This window comes from Zalophus californianus, chromosome 10, assembly GCF_009762305.2.
Source record: "Zalophus californianus isolate mZalCal1 chromosome 10, mZalCal1.pri.v2, whole genome shotgun sequence".
NCBI classification, from domain to species: domain Eukaryota; kingdom Metazoa; phylum Chordata; class Mammalia; order Carnivora; family Otariidae; genus Zalophus; species Zalophus californianus.
In genome coordinates, this window is record NC_045604.1 from 11,833,887 (window position 1) to 11,850,074 (window position 16,188).

At 44.8% G+C, this 16,188-nt stretch overlaps 2 protein-coding genes across 6 annotated transcripts in view; both read right to left on the minus strand.

Moving 5' to 3' along the window:
• MTARC1 (mitochondrial amidoxime reducing component 1) overlaps positions 1 to 7,765 on the minus strand; it is a 31,285-nt gene extending 23,520 nt beyond the window's left edge. The window contains exons 1-2 of one of the 4 annotated variants that reach the window (XM_027612121.2): positions 6,897 to 7,765; positions 3,227 to 3,400 (exon numbers count right to left, since the gene is read on the minus strand). In XM_027612121.2, the coding sequence (XP_027467922.1) occupies positions 3,227 to 3,400; positions 6,897 to 7,183 (461 nt within the window). In that variant the 5' untranslated portion in view covers positions 7,184 to 7,765. The remainder of the gene's footprint in view (positions 1 to 3,226; positions 3,401 to 6,896) is intronic. The other 3 variants (XM_027612119.2, XM_027612122.2, XM_027612123.2) reach the window with 3 other exon arrangements.
• Positions 7,766 to 12,310: 4,545 nt separating this feature from the next.
• Positions 12,311 to 16,188, minus strand: part of MTARC2 (mitochondrial amidoxime reducing component 2) — a 32,447-nt gene continuing 28,569 nt past the window's right edge. The window contains exon 8 of one of the 2 annotated variants that reach the window (XM_027612537.2): positions 12,311 to 12,668. The gene's annotated coding sequence lies outside the window, so the exon portion shown is untranslated. The other variant, XM_027612538.2, reaches the window with a different exon arrangement.

Genomic DNA, 16,188 nt, shown 5'->3' on the forward strand with positions numbered 1-16,188 from the left:
GACCCATGTTGCTGTTATAACACTCTAGTGCATTTTTCATTTTATTCATTTTATTCTTCAGCTCCAGAATTTCTCTTTGGCTCTTTTTTTTTAAAATCATTTCTATCTCTTTGTTTTGCTTCTCACTTTGCCCATTTATTATTTTCCTGTTTTCACTGAATTGTCTCTCCATGTCTTCTTGCATCTCATGGAGTTTCCTTAAAACAGCTATCTGAGAGCGGCTGGGTGGCTCAGTCGTTAAGCGTCTGCCTTCGGCTCAGGTCATGATCCCCAGGTCCTGGGATCGAGCCCCTCATCGGGCTCCCCTGCTCCGCGGGAAGCCCGCTTCTCCCTCTCCCTCTCCCCCTGTTTGCGTTCCCTCTCTAGCTGTGTCTCTCTCTGTCAAATAAATAAAATCTTAAAAGAAAAAAACAGCTATCTGAGTGCTTTATTGGGTAAATCATACACCTCCATGTCCTTGAAATAGGTTACTAGGTTCCTATGCTCTCTTGGTGATGTCATGTTTCATTGACTTTTCATTTTCCTTGGGGTTTTGTATTGCCATTTTCATATTTGAGTGGGAATTACCTCCTCCAGTCTTTACTAACCGCCTTCAGTAGAGAAGATTCATAAATACCTACAATATGAGGCCCTCATATTAGCACAATTTGTTCTCTGCCTTTTTTCTTTCTCTTCCCACATTTCTCCTATGTTCTGAGCAGCCTCAGCTGTGTCATTGGGTCCAACATTCCACTGACACACTGTCCCAAAAAATCCAAGCCAAAAAAAAAAAAAAAAAGTCCAAATGTTCCTAAAACTTTCAACAAAGATAATGTAGGCATGGTTTGAGGCTATATGCCTGAATAATCCATATAAGGCCCTAATTCTCTGTATCCTGTTAGTGGCTGGCATGACTTGTAAGAAAATCAAGCAACAACCTCAACAGTAAAAACAGGTGTACTGGCTATGATCATGACCTTTTGAAAGTGACCCCTGCATCCCAAGACTCGTCAGAAATCTTTAGGAGACTGTGGGCTGAAGTTACAACTCCTTCACAAGAGAATGGCCTGTGCTGCCAAAGAAACCCAGGTCCAAAAGGTCCTTGACATCTTCACCCTAAGAGTCTGTAAACTATTGTAACATGTTTAAACCTTCTCATTTTGCAATTTCCAAACATGCTCTTGTTTAGTCTTTTGAGTGTGGACCAGAGAGCCTGTACAGGGCCATGAAAAAAGTTTCCACATAATTCCAAATGAATTAATAATTAAGTGGAAAAAAATAACCACAAGAAAGTATGGGCAGATACCCAGTCATGGCAAAGAAACAGGAGCCAGGATGTGAACAAATATATAATACAAATTGCAACAGACATATTAAAAAATTTGCCTCAGGGACACCTGGCTGGCTCAGTCCATGGAGGATGCAACTCTTTGATCTTGGGGTTGTGAGTTCAAGCCCCATGTTGGGTATAGAGCCTACTTTAAAAAAAAAGTAAAAATAAAAAGTTTGCCTTGGACAGTAAATTAAATGCAAATTAAAGTAACAAGAAACTGCCATCTTTTTCCTATAAAAATGGCCAAATATTTTTGCACACAGTGGTCAGAATGCAATTAGACAGAGATGCCCATAAAATACTGGTAGCTATACAGTTGGTATAAGCATTCTGCAAAACTATTCAGCAACGTATATCAAAAGTCTATAGTTTCTTGTTTCTAGCAAAACCACTGTTAAAAATTTTTCCCTAAGGAAATACTAAGCATTTTGAACAAAGATTTATACCAAGATTTTTTCACATTCTTCTTCACACCTGGAAATAATAGAAAACAATCCAAATATTTAATTGTGGGAACATGTTAAAATGCATTATAAGACACACCCTCAGAATGAAATAGTAGGCCGACATGAAGATTGTTATTTTTGAAGATTGTGAACAATATGAAAAGGTGGGGTGTCTGGGTGGCTCAGTCACTAAGCATCTGCCTTCAGCTCAGCTCATGATCCCGGGGTCCTGGGATCAAGCCCCGCATCAGGCTCCCTGCTCAGCGGGAAGCCTGCTTCTCCCTCTCCAACTCCCCCTGCTTGTGTTCCCTCTCTTGCTGTCTCTCCATTAAATAAATAAATAAAATCTTTAAAAAATATATGAAAAGGTACTCAACATATCAAGTATATGGCAGTATTCAAGACTCTGATTTTTAGGGCACCTGGGTGGCTCAGTTGGTTAAGCGACTGCCTTCGGCTCAGGTCATGATCCTGGAGTCCCTGGATCGAGTCCCGCATCAGGCTCCCTGCTCAGCAGGAAGTCTGCTTCTCCCTCTGACCCTCCCCCCATCTCATGTGCTTTCTCTCTCATTCTCTCTGTCTCTCAAATAAATAAATAAAGTATCTTTTAAAAAAGACTGATTTTTATATTATTTCTTTTAAAGTATTAACTACAAAGACAGAAAACATCAGAATATTACTTATAGTTAGTTACCTCACAGGTTTTTCTTTACTTTTTTTTTAGTATTTTCCAGTCTTTCAACTACGAATATGTATTACATTTATAATTTAAAAAAAACATCAAATTAAAATAAGAACATATTATGTCTGAAACTCTAAAATATTACAGAAATTAGATGGGTATCGCATCTTATAAACTTCTGGGGATCTTTAGATATTTTTCAGCTAACTGGGATCTACATTTTTTGATGTGATGTTATTTTCTATGATAGGCTATGGACTCCATTCAGCCTTCACAACGCATTTTAACTCAAGATGCAGAAACGATGACAAAGTATAATTAGACCAAATTCTAATTTCCCCATGATGGGATAAAAAATCACCTCAAGACATCAGGTCTCAGAAGCAAAGCTAGTTTTCTTAGACTAACTGTTTCCTTACAGCCCTTCTAATGTCAGGGAGCGAGCCTCTGTACAAAGCCCCTTCCCGGCTGAAATCTCCACCCTCGCTATCACGCAGACAGACCCCTGGGCACATGCAAGTCAGATCACTCTCCTGGTTGCAGCTGTCTTTTCTATCTTAGAACGTCCTTTCATTAGTGCTAAATATCACAGTTCACAAAAATATTTGTGACTCCCTTCCTAACTCAGATATGGAAGGTTCCCAGTCTCTCCAGGCGTAATAGGGCAAGTCCGATGGTAATACCTAGATCGCATCTCACCCCTTCCTGGACATTGTCCACCATCACTCCCACCTCACCTCTGTCCTTCATCCTCTGGTGGTGTTATTTTCTCTACCCCTGCCTTACCTGCACTTGTAAACTGCATTCGTGGCCGGTGTCTTGAGGGGCAACTGCAGGTCCTTCGTGTAGGCTGCACCGAGAGTCAGGGCATCACCCTCACAAGTCAGGGAAATCAGGACCAGACGAGGCTCCTGTCGAGCTGTAACCATGTTCCCCTTCTCATTGATCACCAGCCAAAACCTGCCACGTTCAAAACACAAGATACACGTGGCCCACCATGACGGGCGGTCAGTCTCTGTGGGAGCTTCAGGCATATAAATGCACTCTTTGATTTCCTCCCTGTCAGCTTGGTGTGTGTGAGTTTGTGTGTCTGTGTGTATGTGTCTGCCTGTCTATCCTTAAACATCAACTCAGCAGCACAGCAAGACTGAGGCTGTCCGTTAATTTCAAAGGGTTTAGGAACCGGTCAAGCATCCAATATATATATAATATCTTCAGAACATTTTGAGCTCCTGGATGGCACAGAAATCAAAGATGTTATTATATTTTCATCTCAGCTGCCAGAAATCCTGACCACTTTCATTTAACATGCCCCAAAAAGATGACAAGAAACTATTTCCTGGAAAGACGTTAAGAGCACAAGGAAGCACCATGCCTGGCACACAGTAGGCCCTGGGCTCCTGCAGTGAAATAACAAGATTGTTGCTCTGTTGTTCTCAGAGCATGGAGCTCAGTGGGACAGCATAGGATGCCACTTAGACCTTGTCAAATCCACCCCTACCTTTTTAAAAAATTACTGTTTCGTATTCAGGGCGGTGAATTCTGCAATTTGCTCAAAGGTCTAATCGTTACTATGGCCAAAAATTTTTCTGGCACAATACTCCTGATCCAGAGGCACTTCTCAGAAAAAAAAAAAAAAAAGAAAGATAAATGGAGAAATAAGAGCAGTTGAAAATGGTTTCAGGGGTGGGAGGTGGGGAATCATTTGTATAGGTTATTTCTCAGCTACTGAGGAAGCAAAACATATTGACATGTTGGTAATTTCAATTCACACTGGATCAAGTGATTACAGTTATAGAAGTGAACTTGTGCTTTTGGAGTCTATAAACATAACATGCCAGTGAATATGTGAGGTTGTGAAAGAGCTTCCTTGCATCACCTCCAGCAGGTCATCATGGTTGAAATGTTTCAGCTACACTAGAAAAACAAGGTTAGTGGGAGCCCTTTCCTGAACTGCCCGTTTATCAGTCCTCATTCTTGACCCAGACAGAGCGCTTCCCTGCTCCAAATCTTTTGTACCAGCACAGGAATATTCTTCTTCATGTAATAATTCTTCCAGATAATGATGGAAGTTTGATCTTGCCTTTCTTTTTAATACTTCAAAGTAATCTCTATGCCCAACAGGGGGCTCGAACTCACGACCCCAAGATCAAAAGTCTCAGGCTCCTCCCCCTGAGCCAGCTGGGCATCCTGGCAGTCTGATCTTTCTAAATCACCAATCTAATCATGTCACCCCCTCATGAAAAATCCCTTCATGGCTCCTGCTTTCAGGATAAAACCCTAACTCTTCGACAAGGCAGGCAAGGCCCTACATAACCCCGCTACCCTCCCAGCCATTCACAACTCCGTGTGCCCTCACGCAGGCCAGCCTCTTTCTTAATTTTTTTATTGTGGTAAAATATATACAGCATCAAGTGCCTGGCATGCTCTTAGGTATCTCCAAAAGGATTGAAAACAGGGCCTCACACAGATACTTGCACACTGATGTTCATAGCAGCAATATTCACAACACCAAAACATGGAAACATCTACAAAGAATGGATATTTTTTCAATGTGTTTTTAATCATTTTAGGTGCACAATTCAGTGGCATTAAGTACCTTCACAATGTTATGCAACCATCACCAGTATCAATTTCCAAAACTTTTTTATCATCCCAAATAGAAACTTTGAACCTATTAAGCAATAACTCCCCGTTCCCCCTCTCCCCGAGCCCCTGGTAAACTCTAATCCACTTCCTGTCTCCACGAATTTGCCAATGCAGCTATTTCATATAATTAGGATCACATATTTGTCCTTTTGTGCCTGACTTATTTCACTTAACATAATGCTTTCAAGATTTATCTATGCTGTAGTGTGTATCAGAACTCCGTTCCTTTTTGTGGCCAAACAATATTCCATTGTGTATAGATGTTGTTTACCATTCATCTGTGGGTGGATATTTGGGTTGATTCCATCTTTTGGCCACTGTGAGTAATGCTGCAGCGATCACTGGTGTAGACGTATCTGCCTGGTTTCAATTCCTTCCGCCAATTCCCTAAGAGTACACTCACCTTTTCCCCAGCATACCTCCCCTCCAAGTCCAGGGTCTTTACCCAGCTTACTCCATGTCTCTCTCTCTCTCTCTCTCTCTCTTTAGAATGTTCCTCTCCCAATTTACTTGCCTGGAAAGTTCATAATTATTTTTTAATATTCAGTTCAAGCTATAATATCATTCCTGCCCACCCAGGCGGTTTCTGGTGCTCCTTCTCTGTGCTCCCTGGTACTTGTCACACTGAGTCCAGTAAGCCTTTGTTTGCTTCTCCCAATCACACTTCGTGGTAGTGGGTGGACAAAAATAGTGTCTGCTCTGATTGTTATTTACTAATATATGAGCTCGGGAAATATTCCCAATCCATACAGTAAAATGATAACGCCCCTTGCCTCTGGGGCCTACAAAATGAATTCAATAAATTCTACCATCTTGCAGAGTCAGCAAACTCCGTACAATCCATGAAATATCTAGGACTCTTGGCTTCCTTCCTGAAGCAAAGATGCATAGCTCACCCTTCATTAATGCTGTGAGTTGCCCTCTGTCCGGAGAGCTGCAAGGAGGAAAAACTACAGCCCCTCCCCTACCCCCCACCCCCACCCCCGCGTTCTGGGTTCCCTGCAGAAGCTGTGAGGGCTGGTCTGGGAGGAAAGAGCTTAAAGTGCAGCCTTACAATGAGGTTCTGGGCTGGCCTGACGCCAGACGCAGAGGAGAACAAAGCCGCTCGCTCAGGGCCTCTTGTGCCTTCCCTGAACCCCAAGCGTTTACGCAGATCGTGACTACCCAGATAGTGCCTTAATAACAGGACTTCACAAAGCACCCGCGTGCTAAAGAAAACGAGAGTCCTGGTCCCCTCGCTGGGTGGCGCGGGACCCCGGTTTCTTTATCCATGCAAGAGGGCTTGCGAGAATTAGGGGAAAGAGCACGTGCAATAGAACTTCCTCAGCGGCAAGAAGTTTTAAGCTTCAATAGCTGTCATTATGATTATGCGCTCCACCTTGGTGCGCTCCTTGAGGGCTAGGCTCCGCGGCCCCAAGTCTCCCCAAGTTCTCCAGAGACAATTAATAAAACTAATGTGCTGGGGACCAATCCCTGGGCGCTTGTCGCCTCCGCTAGCCGGAGTTGAAGAAATCCGTTTGCACACTGGCAGACACCTGGACGCCAAAACCACTCCCCGGCAGGAGCGCAGAGGTGAAAGGGGCCGTGGGAGGTGAGAATACAGCTGTCTCCGGAATTGGGTCAGGACACAGAGCCCCAGGGTCCCGGGCCCCTGGGGTCCGCTGTCGGGAGGTAATGGCCCCTCGTTCTCTTTGTCCTTGCCCCACTGTAAGGGAAGGAAGGACCTGATGGTGGGCTCCGCAGACCACCCCGCTCCCGCCCGCGGCCGGAGCCCACCCCGCGCAGCCGCGGCCCGGCCCGGCCCTACCTGTCCCGCAGGTGGCCGCAGCGCAGCCCCAAGGCCGTGCACTCCGCCGCGCTCACCGGCACCCCCTTGCACGACTTGACCGGGTAGATCCAGAGCTGCGCCACGGTGCCCACCTGCTGGAGCCGCCGGCGCCGCCTGGAGCGCGCGCGGCGCCAGGCCACTGTCCCTAGCGCCACGGCGGCCAGTCCCAGCGCTGCCGCCCCGAGCCAGGAGAGCCGGGACGGCGCGGGGAGGCGCGGCGCGGGGAGGCCGAGGCTGCCCAGAGCCGACGAGCCGGCGGCGCCCATGGCCGAGCGGGCGGGGGCGCGGGCGGCGGCGGCAGCTCCGGCGGGGCCCTCCACGGATGCCCAGCCGTCACCCGGCGGGAGCGCGGCGGCCGCTGGGGCTGCGGGGGAGGTGCGGCCCTTGGCCAGGAGCCCAAAGGGCAGGCCGCTCCCAGTACCGCGGCCTTTAGCTGAGGGGTGGCCCCCCGGGGCGCCGGCGGTGGGAGGTGGTGACTCCGCTGCGGCCTGGTCCTCGCCGCACAGCCTCCTCCGCCTTCCGCGGCCTGCGGCTGCAAGGCCGTGCGCCCTCCCTCAAGATCGCCTTTCTTTACGAATTTATGGGTGTTTATTAAACCTAAAGTGGTCACAGATACCAAACTTGCAGGACTAAAGCGTGATTTCTAAATTCGAAATCCGGCGGCCGGGAGATCCCTGCCTTGGGGATAATGGGGCGCCGGTGGGCACAACGTGGCCGGCACGGAGCGTCCCGCTGCCCTCCGCCACCCTCCCCGCCGGCCACGCGGAACGAGGGAGCTTGCGGGAGTGGGAATCAGCGCGGACGGATGCCGCTGGGCGCCCAGGGCCCGCGAACCGAGGCTGGCGAGGAGCGAGCTGGCGGACGCCCGGGCTCTCCCAGCGCAGGTCAGAGCAGCCCTGGGCGGCCTGGAGCGCCCTCTACAGGGCTTAGGGGACGGTGCGCTCCTGGCAGCGTTCCCAGGGGTCGTAGTTTGGAAGGTTCGTACTGGCCCAAGATCCTGAGGTTTTTTCAGGGCAGAAGGGAATGTCCACCAATGCTGCAGGCACTTTCAAATCAGGTCATGTTTCAAACAACAAGGTCAGCCATCAGGATCAGGGTGGTTTAAGAGTCTTAGGGTCCTGTTTGATGTGCCAGACTGTTAAAGAAAAAATTATTCTGACACTTGTTAAAACCTAAGGAAGACTTCTTTTGAGACTATTGCTGATCTAAGACCAGGAACAAGACAAGGATGTCCACTCTTCTCACTTTATTCAACAGAGTACTGGAAGTCCTAGCAGAGCAATTAGGAAAGAAAATAAAAGCCATCCAAATCAGGAAGGAAGATGGAAATCTGTGTTGCAGATAACATGATCCTATATATAGAAAACCTAAGACACCACCAAAAACTATTAGAATAGCTGAATTCAGTAAAAAACAATATACAAAAATCGGTTGCATTTCTATATATAACAACAAGCCATCAGAAAGAGAAATTAAGAAAAGTAATACCATTTATATCAAAAAGAATAAAATATCTAGGAATAAGTTTAACCACGGAGGTGAAGGATCAGTACACTGAAAATCATAAAATATTAATCAAAGGAATTAAAGAAGACATAAATAAAAGCAAAATTGTTCAGTGCTCATGGATTGGAAGAATTAAGTTTGTTAAAATATCCATAAAACACAAAGCAAGCTACAGAGTCAATAAAATTTCTATCAAAATTCCAATGGCATTTTTCAAAGAAATAGGAAAAAAAAAACAATCTTAGGGTGACTGGCCGGCTCAGTCGGTGGAATGAGTGACTCTCGATCTTGGGGTTGTGAGTTCAAGCCCATGTTGGGTGTGGAGATCACTTAAAAACAAAATCTTAAAAAAAAAAAGGGGGCGCCTGGGTGGCTCAGTGGGTTAGGTGTCTGCCTTCAGCTGGGGTCACGATCCCAGGGTCCTGGGATCGGGCCGTTTGTCGGGCTCCCTGCTCAGTGGGGAGCCTGCTTCTCCCTCTCCTGCGCCCCCGCTGTGCATGCTGTCTTTCTGTCAAATAAACAAATAAAATATTTAAAAAAAAAAAAAATCCTAAAATTTGTATGGAACCACAAAAGACCCTGAATAGCCAAAGTAATCTTGAGAAAAAAGAAAGCTGAAGGCATCATATTTCCTGTTTTCAAACTATATGACAAAAGCTATAGTGACCAAAACAATATAGTATCAGCATAAAAACAGACATGTGGATCAATGGAACAGAAGAGAGAGAAGAAATAAACCCATGCATATATGGTCAATTAATTTATGACAAAGGAGCCAAGAATATACAAAGGGGAAAGGATGGTCTCTTCAATAAATGGCAGGGGCCAAACTGTTACATGCAAAAGAATGAAACTGGACCACTATCTTATACCATACAAAAAAGTCAGCTCAGGGCACCTGGGTGGCTCAGTCAGTTAAGCGTCTGCCTTCGGCTCAGGTCATGATCCCAGGGTCCTGGGATCGAGTCCCACATCAGGCTCCTTGCTTGGAGAGGATCCTGCTTCTCTCTCTGCCTGCTGCCCCCCCCCCCGCCCCCGCTTGTGCGTGCTCTCTCTGACAAATAAAATCTCAAAAAATAAATAACAAAAATAAAAATGAACAGCAGAACTAAGCCAATATTTTTCCACAGAAGACAAGAGGTAGGTGAAAAGGTGCTCACCATCACTCACCATCAGGGAAATGCAGATCAAAACCACAATGAGCTACCACCTTACATGTGTTAGAATGGCTATTATCAAGAAGAGATAACAAGTGCTGGGGGGGATGTGCAGAAAAGGGAATCCTTGTGCACTGTTGGTGGGAATATAAATTGGTGCAGCCACTAATGGAAAACAGTATGAAGTTTCCTCAAAAATTTAAAAACAGAACTGTCATAGGATCCAGCAATTCCACTTCTGGGTATTTATCCAAAGAAAGAGAAAACACTCACTTGAAAAGATTTATGCACCCCCATGTTCATTGCAGCATTATTTCTAATAGCCAAGACATGGAAACAACCTAAGTGTCCACTGGACAGATGAACAGATAAAGAAAATGTGGTATATACCTATAATGGAATATTATTTCAGTCTTATTTAAAAAAAATGAAATCCTGCCCTTCGGGACAAAGTGGATAGACCTTGAAGGCATTATGCTAAGTGAAATAAATCAGATAGAGAAAGACAAATACCATATGATCTCATTTATATGTGGAATCTAAAACAAAAACAAAAATAAAAACAACTCATAGATAGAGAGACAAGACTGCTGGTTGCCAAGGGTGGGGGTTAGGCGGTGGGCAAAATAAATGAAGGTGGTCAAAAGACCCAAATTTCTGGTTGTAAGAGAAATAGGTTCTGGGGATATAATGTACAGCATGTTGATTATAGTTAACAATGCTGTGTTTGTGGGGCGCCTGGGGGGCTCAGTCAGTTAAGCCTCTGCCTTCAGCTCAGGTCATGATCCCAGGGTTCTGGGATTGAGTCCCGCATTGGGCTCTTTGCTTGGTGGGGAGCCTGCTTCTCCCTCTGCCTGCCGTTCCCCCTGCTTGTGCACTCTCTCTCTCTCTCTCTCTGGCAAATAAATAAATAAAATCTTAAAAAATCAAAACAATGCTGTGTTGTGAATTTAAAAGTTGCTAAGAGACTTCATCTTAAAAGTTCTCATCCCAAGAAAAAAATTACAACTGTGTAAAGTAATGGACATTAACTAGACTTATTGTGACCATTTCATAATATACACATACACCAAATCATTCCATTATATACCTTAAATGAATACAATGTTATAGGTCAATAAAAAAATAAGACAATTGCAATAGAGATATTACGATAGGGCTCAATTCTGAACACAGCAAAGATAAGTGGGGATTTGTAGCCAAGATGCAGAGAGACAGGGTTAGTGGATGGCAAATTACTTCGGGGAAAACATCAAGGGTAGGAGGACTCTTGTTAAACTGACTTAACAGGATTCTTGCTGAAGGGAGGCCAAGGTCTTACACATCGAAGGGAGAGATGAGGAAGTGAATTCTATAATATGAGTGATCAGATAGCCAGGGTGAGGGCACTCTCAAACTGATTTAGCCGGATTCTTGCTAAACTGAGCTAGGCAGGCCTGGCAAGGCCAGAGTCAAGGTTGCGGCCTGGTGGAGAAGAGGCTTCAGAGGAGCCTAACTAGTTTGGTCAAGGAGAGAGACAGCCTAGAACAGTGCAATTCAAGACCCCACCAGAACTGTCCACACAAATGGAGAATGTCTTAAATCAGTAAAGGGAAAGTCTCCGAAGCAGAGCAAATCCTTTTTCACCAGCTGGCAACACACATCGGGGCCCTTTAGTGCTCAGGGAAGATCTGTCTTTGAACATTGTTCTTCACCATAGATATTTAGGTCTATCTGGATTGTATCTGTTCTATGCGCTTGTTCAACCCAGGTCCCCCTTTCCCTGCCCTACTCCTGTGAAAGCCAGGAACTGTGTTCAGAGTACAGGGGTCAAAGTTACTTCCACTGTTATGGTGCATCAATGACCGCCTCTTCCAGGAATGAGCTGGAGGGAGAAGGGGCTTGGGTAAATCTAGCTTTCCACAGAGAAATGTTGATGGATGGTGATGTGAGCCACTGGAATAGAGCAGAGAGCACAAACCTCAGCAGGACACAGGACTCGAGCTCCATATTCTCCATGTTCTCCACAGAAAGCCAGCTCATGGGCACTCCATTTTGTGTATTTCTGTTCATCCCCTTCTCTAATTTCTCTTCAGAAATTTAGTTTAGTTTAGTTTTTATTTATTCAAGTCATCTCAACACCCAACGTGGGACTTGAACTCGAGATCCCAAGATCAAGAGTCGCATGCTCTGCTGACTGAGCCAGCCGGGTGCTGCTGTCTTCAGAAATTTTATTTTATTTTATTTTACTTTATTTTATTTTTAAGATTTTATTTATTTGACAAAGAGAGACACAGCGAGAGAGGGAACACAAGCAGGGGGAGTGGGAGAGGGAGAAGCAGGCTTCCCGCGGAGCAGGGAGCCCGATGCGGGGCTTGATCCCCGGACCCTGGGACCATGACCTGAGCCGAAGGCAGATGCTTAACAACTGAGCCACCCGGGAGCCCCCATGTCTTCAGAAATTTTAAAAGGAAAAAATCTGCTTCTCTATTTCAATGGCTGACTTTAAAGTCTCCTTTGACAATCTCCTCACAGTCACTGGGTCATCCTGCCTCAGTGGGCCATCTGTGTAGTTCCTGATGCCCCCCATCCCCCACCCACCACGGGAGGTAATGTTTGCGGAGTCCACTCCTATCTCTGGAGGGAAACCCTCTGCTAGGTTACTAGAAAAGAGTAAAGAAAAATGAATACCGACCGAAGTTCTAATATAAAATGAGAGAAGCCCTGAAGCAGACTCATAAATACCAAAGAAAAAGTACAACTGAGATTTACATTTATTAATATTAAAGAAACCACAAAATTATAAGGGGGTTAATTCATCCACATATTTCTTCAGCGAGGATTTGTTTAGTCATACCAAAATAGTTCATTTCTCTTCGTTACAAAAAAAATTATTTGCGCCTAAAAAAAATGTGCTCATGCTTTCCTCCTCCTCCCTCCGGCTCTCAAAATTCCAATCTTTTTAAAATCCCATCTTTTCTTCATCATACTTGGAATTCCAGGCGATGTATCTGGCAGTTACACACAGATTACTTCCATATGGCTTCATGGAGGCTTAATCGAATATAAAAACAAGATCTATAAAATAACTTCCATACTCACGTACAACCTGATTCCAAAGCCCATGAGCACAAAGTTGACAGGATTCAACAGCCATGTAAAGACCAAGAACAGGAATTTGTGTTAACATGTAAAAGGCACATCAGAAAACAGTGATCTCATTTCCTATTCCTCCCAAAAGACGAAGGATAGGTAATAAAATGTCAACACTTAGAAAAAGTTTTGTAGCTTTTTAACTCATTCTTTAAGCTTTCTTTACGCGTCAATATTAACATCAGGGATTGAGAAGTGTAACTGCTATAGTAACATTCAAAACAATTTCATAGACGGTTTTATTTATTTCAAAAGTCCTCAATACCTAAAATCTATTTATCTTATTTCTGAATCGCCTCTAATGCTTTTCCTGCATTAACCCCGGAGCATGCATAACTTCAAAAAGTTAAAAATGGAGATTCATTCCCAGGGTGAAGATGGCCACAGGCTGGTTAGCAAGGATGCGCTGAGGTGGTGGTGTTGCTGCTGTGGGAAAAATCCTAAAGAAAGCCTCCCGGACTCTGGAAACTGAATAAATGACAAGGACTTCTGATTATTTGGTTATTTCTCCTACAGGCCATAAATAGCTCAAACACTCACAAAACAGTCCCTCGATGAGGTTAAAATGCAGGAAACATAAACTATGTCCTGTGCCAAATTACCTCCATGGGAAAAGGCAGCCTGTTAAGACTGAGAGGCCCACCCAGGTCTGGGCAAGAGCCCAGAGCCAGGATCTCCCCCACGCGGCACAAGGGGGTGCACAGGGGAGGAGCGCTTTTGAAGGCCACTGGCCAGGATGCCGTAATATATGCCTGTATCCTGCGAGTCAATAACTCCACTTTAGCAATCTAGTTTCAGAAGAACACTCAATTGTAAAATGGCCCTGGGGGCGCCTGGGTGGCTCAGCTGGTTAAACGTCTAACTTCAGCTGGGGTTGTGATCTCGGGGTCCGGGGATCGAGGCCCGCAAAATGCTCCCCGCTTGGCAGGGAGTCGGCTTGTTCCTGTCCCTCTGCTCCATCCCCTTCTTGTGCACTCTCTCTCTCTCTCAAATGAATAAATAAAATCTTTTAAAAAAATAATAAAATGATTCTGCACACGAAGATATACACTGTATTATTATTTGCAACAAAATTGGATATGTTCCAAGTGTCAAATACTATAAAATGTTGTTTAGAACACGGTGTATATTTCTACATGTAATGTTATGAAGCCATCAGAAATGACCTTTGCATAATGATGTAATATATGGTGATTAACATAACAATAAAAAAATTAAAAAAAAAAAAGACCTTTGCAAAGACTGGAGGTCTATGAAAGTATATGTGATACATACTTCTGCATATATTTACCATATGATACACAGATATATATCTGTATATATATCATATGATATACAACATATATCTGTATATAGTATATATGATTATATATATGTATATGTTATCTATATCATACAGACTATGGCTACATTAAGCAAACAAAAAACCAACCAGAATAAAATTTTTAAACAGTGACAATGGGTGATTGCTTTCCCCAACGTGGCCGGTATTTTCTAAATTCACCATGAGGAACATGTGCTGCATCTACAATGGAACAGATGAACTTTTACATAATTAAATTTTAAATGAATAGGTAACCCCATGCAAATATTAACTGCTACCTTTGCACAGCTTTAACCAACCTGCCATATAAAGAATCCAGGACGCAGAAACCAGACCAGGCTCACCAAGTAGATGAGTAATATTACCGTGATTTTTAAAGCCCAGCAGCAACGCCCACCAGAGAGGAACTTTCTCCATGCTTCTAGGGCGCGGGCAGCAGGACAAGCGCCCTGGGTTTGTGTGGGGGACTGCTCAGGGCCCAGCGGCCAACAGCATCTCGGCCGGGTGCACGATCTGGGCACTGCCACGTCCCTCGCCATGCCCACCGTTTGCACCTTGCTTAAGATACATGTTGTCACCCCTGACTGGCTTTTCACGTCCCCTCCCAGCTCCAGTCCATCCCACCACACATGTGTTAAAAGAGCAAAATTTAACTGAGTAAATTGAAAGATCTAATTGACTTTATTAAATGATTCATGAATCACCCAGCATCCCATCTAGCAAGGAGAGGGGAGCTCCACTGAGCTGAACAAAAGGTTTTAAAGGCAGAGAAAAGACATAAAAAGAACGGACTTGATTGGCAAGGAATGCACTGTTTAGGCAAGGTTGCCCTCCTCTGGAGAATGGTCTACCAGTCAATTTCCTAGTTTTGACCAAGAAGTTCCATGTTGCCTGGTTAAAGCTTACATCCCTGGGGAATCGAAACTGCAGTTAGGTTAGGTTTTAAGTCTTGGTTTACTCACTCGAAGCCTTAACTTAGGCCATTTTAGGGCTGTGGTTTTCTGGTTAACATTACCCCCTTTTGATCAGACTCTCAGCTGAACTGAGAGTTGTGCTCAAAATTTAAGCCATCAGCGTCACGCTCAGCTTGGTTCTGTGGTGCTTGAAGCTTCTGTTGATCCTCTGTGTGGCATTCACCGTTCATGGTGTTTTTGCTTTATCTCTGTGAAATTCACGGGTTACGACAAGGTCTGCGTTCCTTAAGTCTGTTGTTCTCTGTTCCTTTTCTGCCATTGTAGGCTTAAGGAGATCATGTGCTTGGTGGTTAGTGGTTGTGATCAGACAAAGTTTTTGAAAGGATACAGGGGCACCTGGGTGGCTCAGTCAGTTAAGCGTCTGCCTTTGGCTCAGTCATGATGCCCGGGGTCCCAGGGACGGAGCCCCGCATCAGGCTCCCTGCTCCGTGGGGAGTCTGCTTCTCCCTCTCCCTCTCCCCACACTCGTGCACACACTCTCTCTCTCTCAAATAAAAATCTAAAAAAGAAGAAAAAGAAAAAGGTTTTGAGAGGATACAATGTACCAGGAAGATTATAATCACATAAGCAGGATAATCCCCGATATTTAGAGTTCACTTTGAAGCCTTGGTGCCCAAGACCCAAACCAATCAAAATCAGATCACAGACCCCACTGAAGGGGTCATCCTTTAAGCCAAGTGGCTTGCTCAGTGATCTCAGGTAAATGAGTTTTAGTTTCCCCAGAAGTGTCAATCCAGGTACAGCAAGTGGTGTTGGCCACAGCACAGATACCTCCTTGCTCAGTTCAAAGATAATCAAGAGCTGTCCTATTATTATCAAAACTACTTTGGCAGAGTCTAAGGATCTTCGTTGGGCAGCATTGCTTTAGCAGCAGATTCTGTAATAATTTTAAGAATTAAGAAATCAGCCCCATTTTTTTTGAGAGAGAGAGAAAGTGTGCTCACATGAGTGTGCGAACCGGGGTGGGGGGGGTGCAGAGGAAGAGGGAGAGAATCTTAAGCAAGCTCCACCCTCAATGAGGAGCTGGATGCAGGGCTCAATCTTACAACCCTGAGATCATGACCTGAGCTGAAATCAAGAGTCAGATGCTTAACTGACTGAGCCACCCAGGCACCCCGAAAATTAGCCTCATTTACATTTAATCCTAACTAGGGAAACAGGGGCCTGTCAAAAGGAGT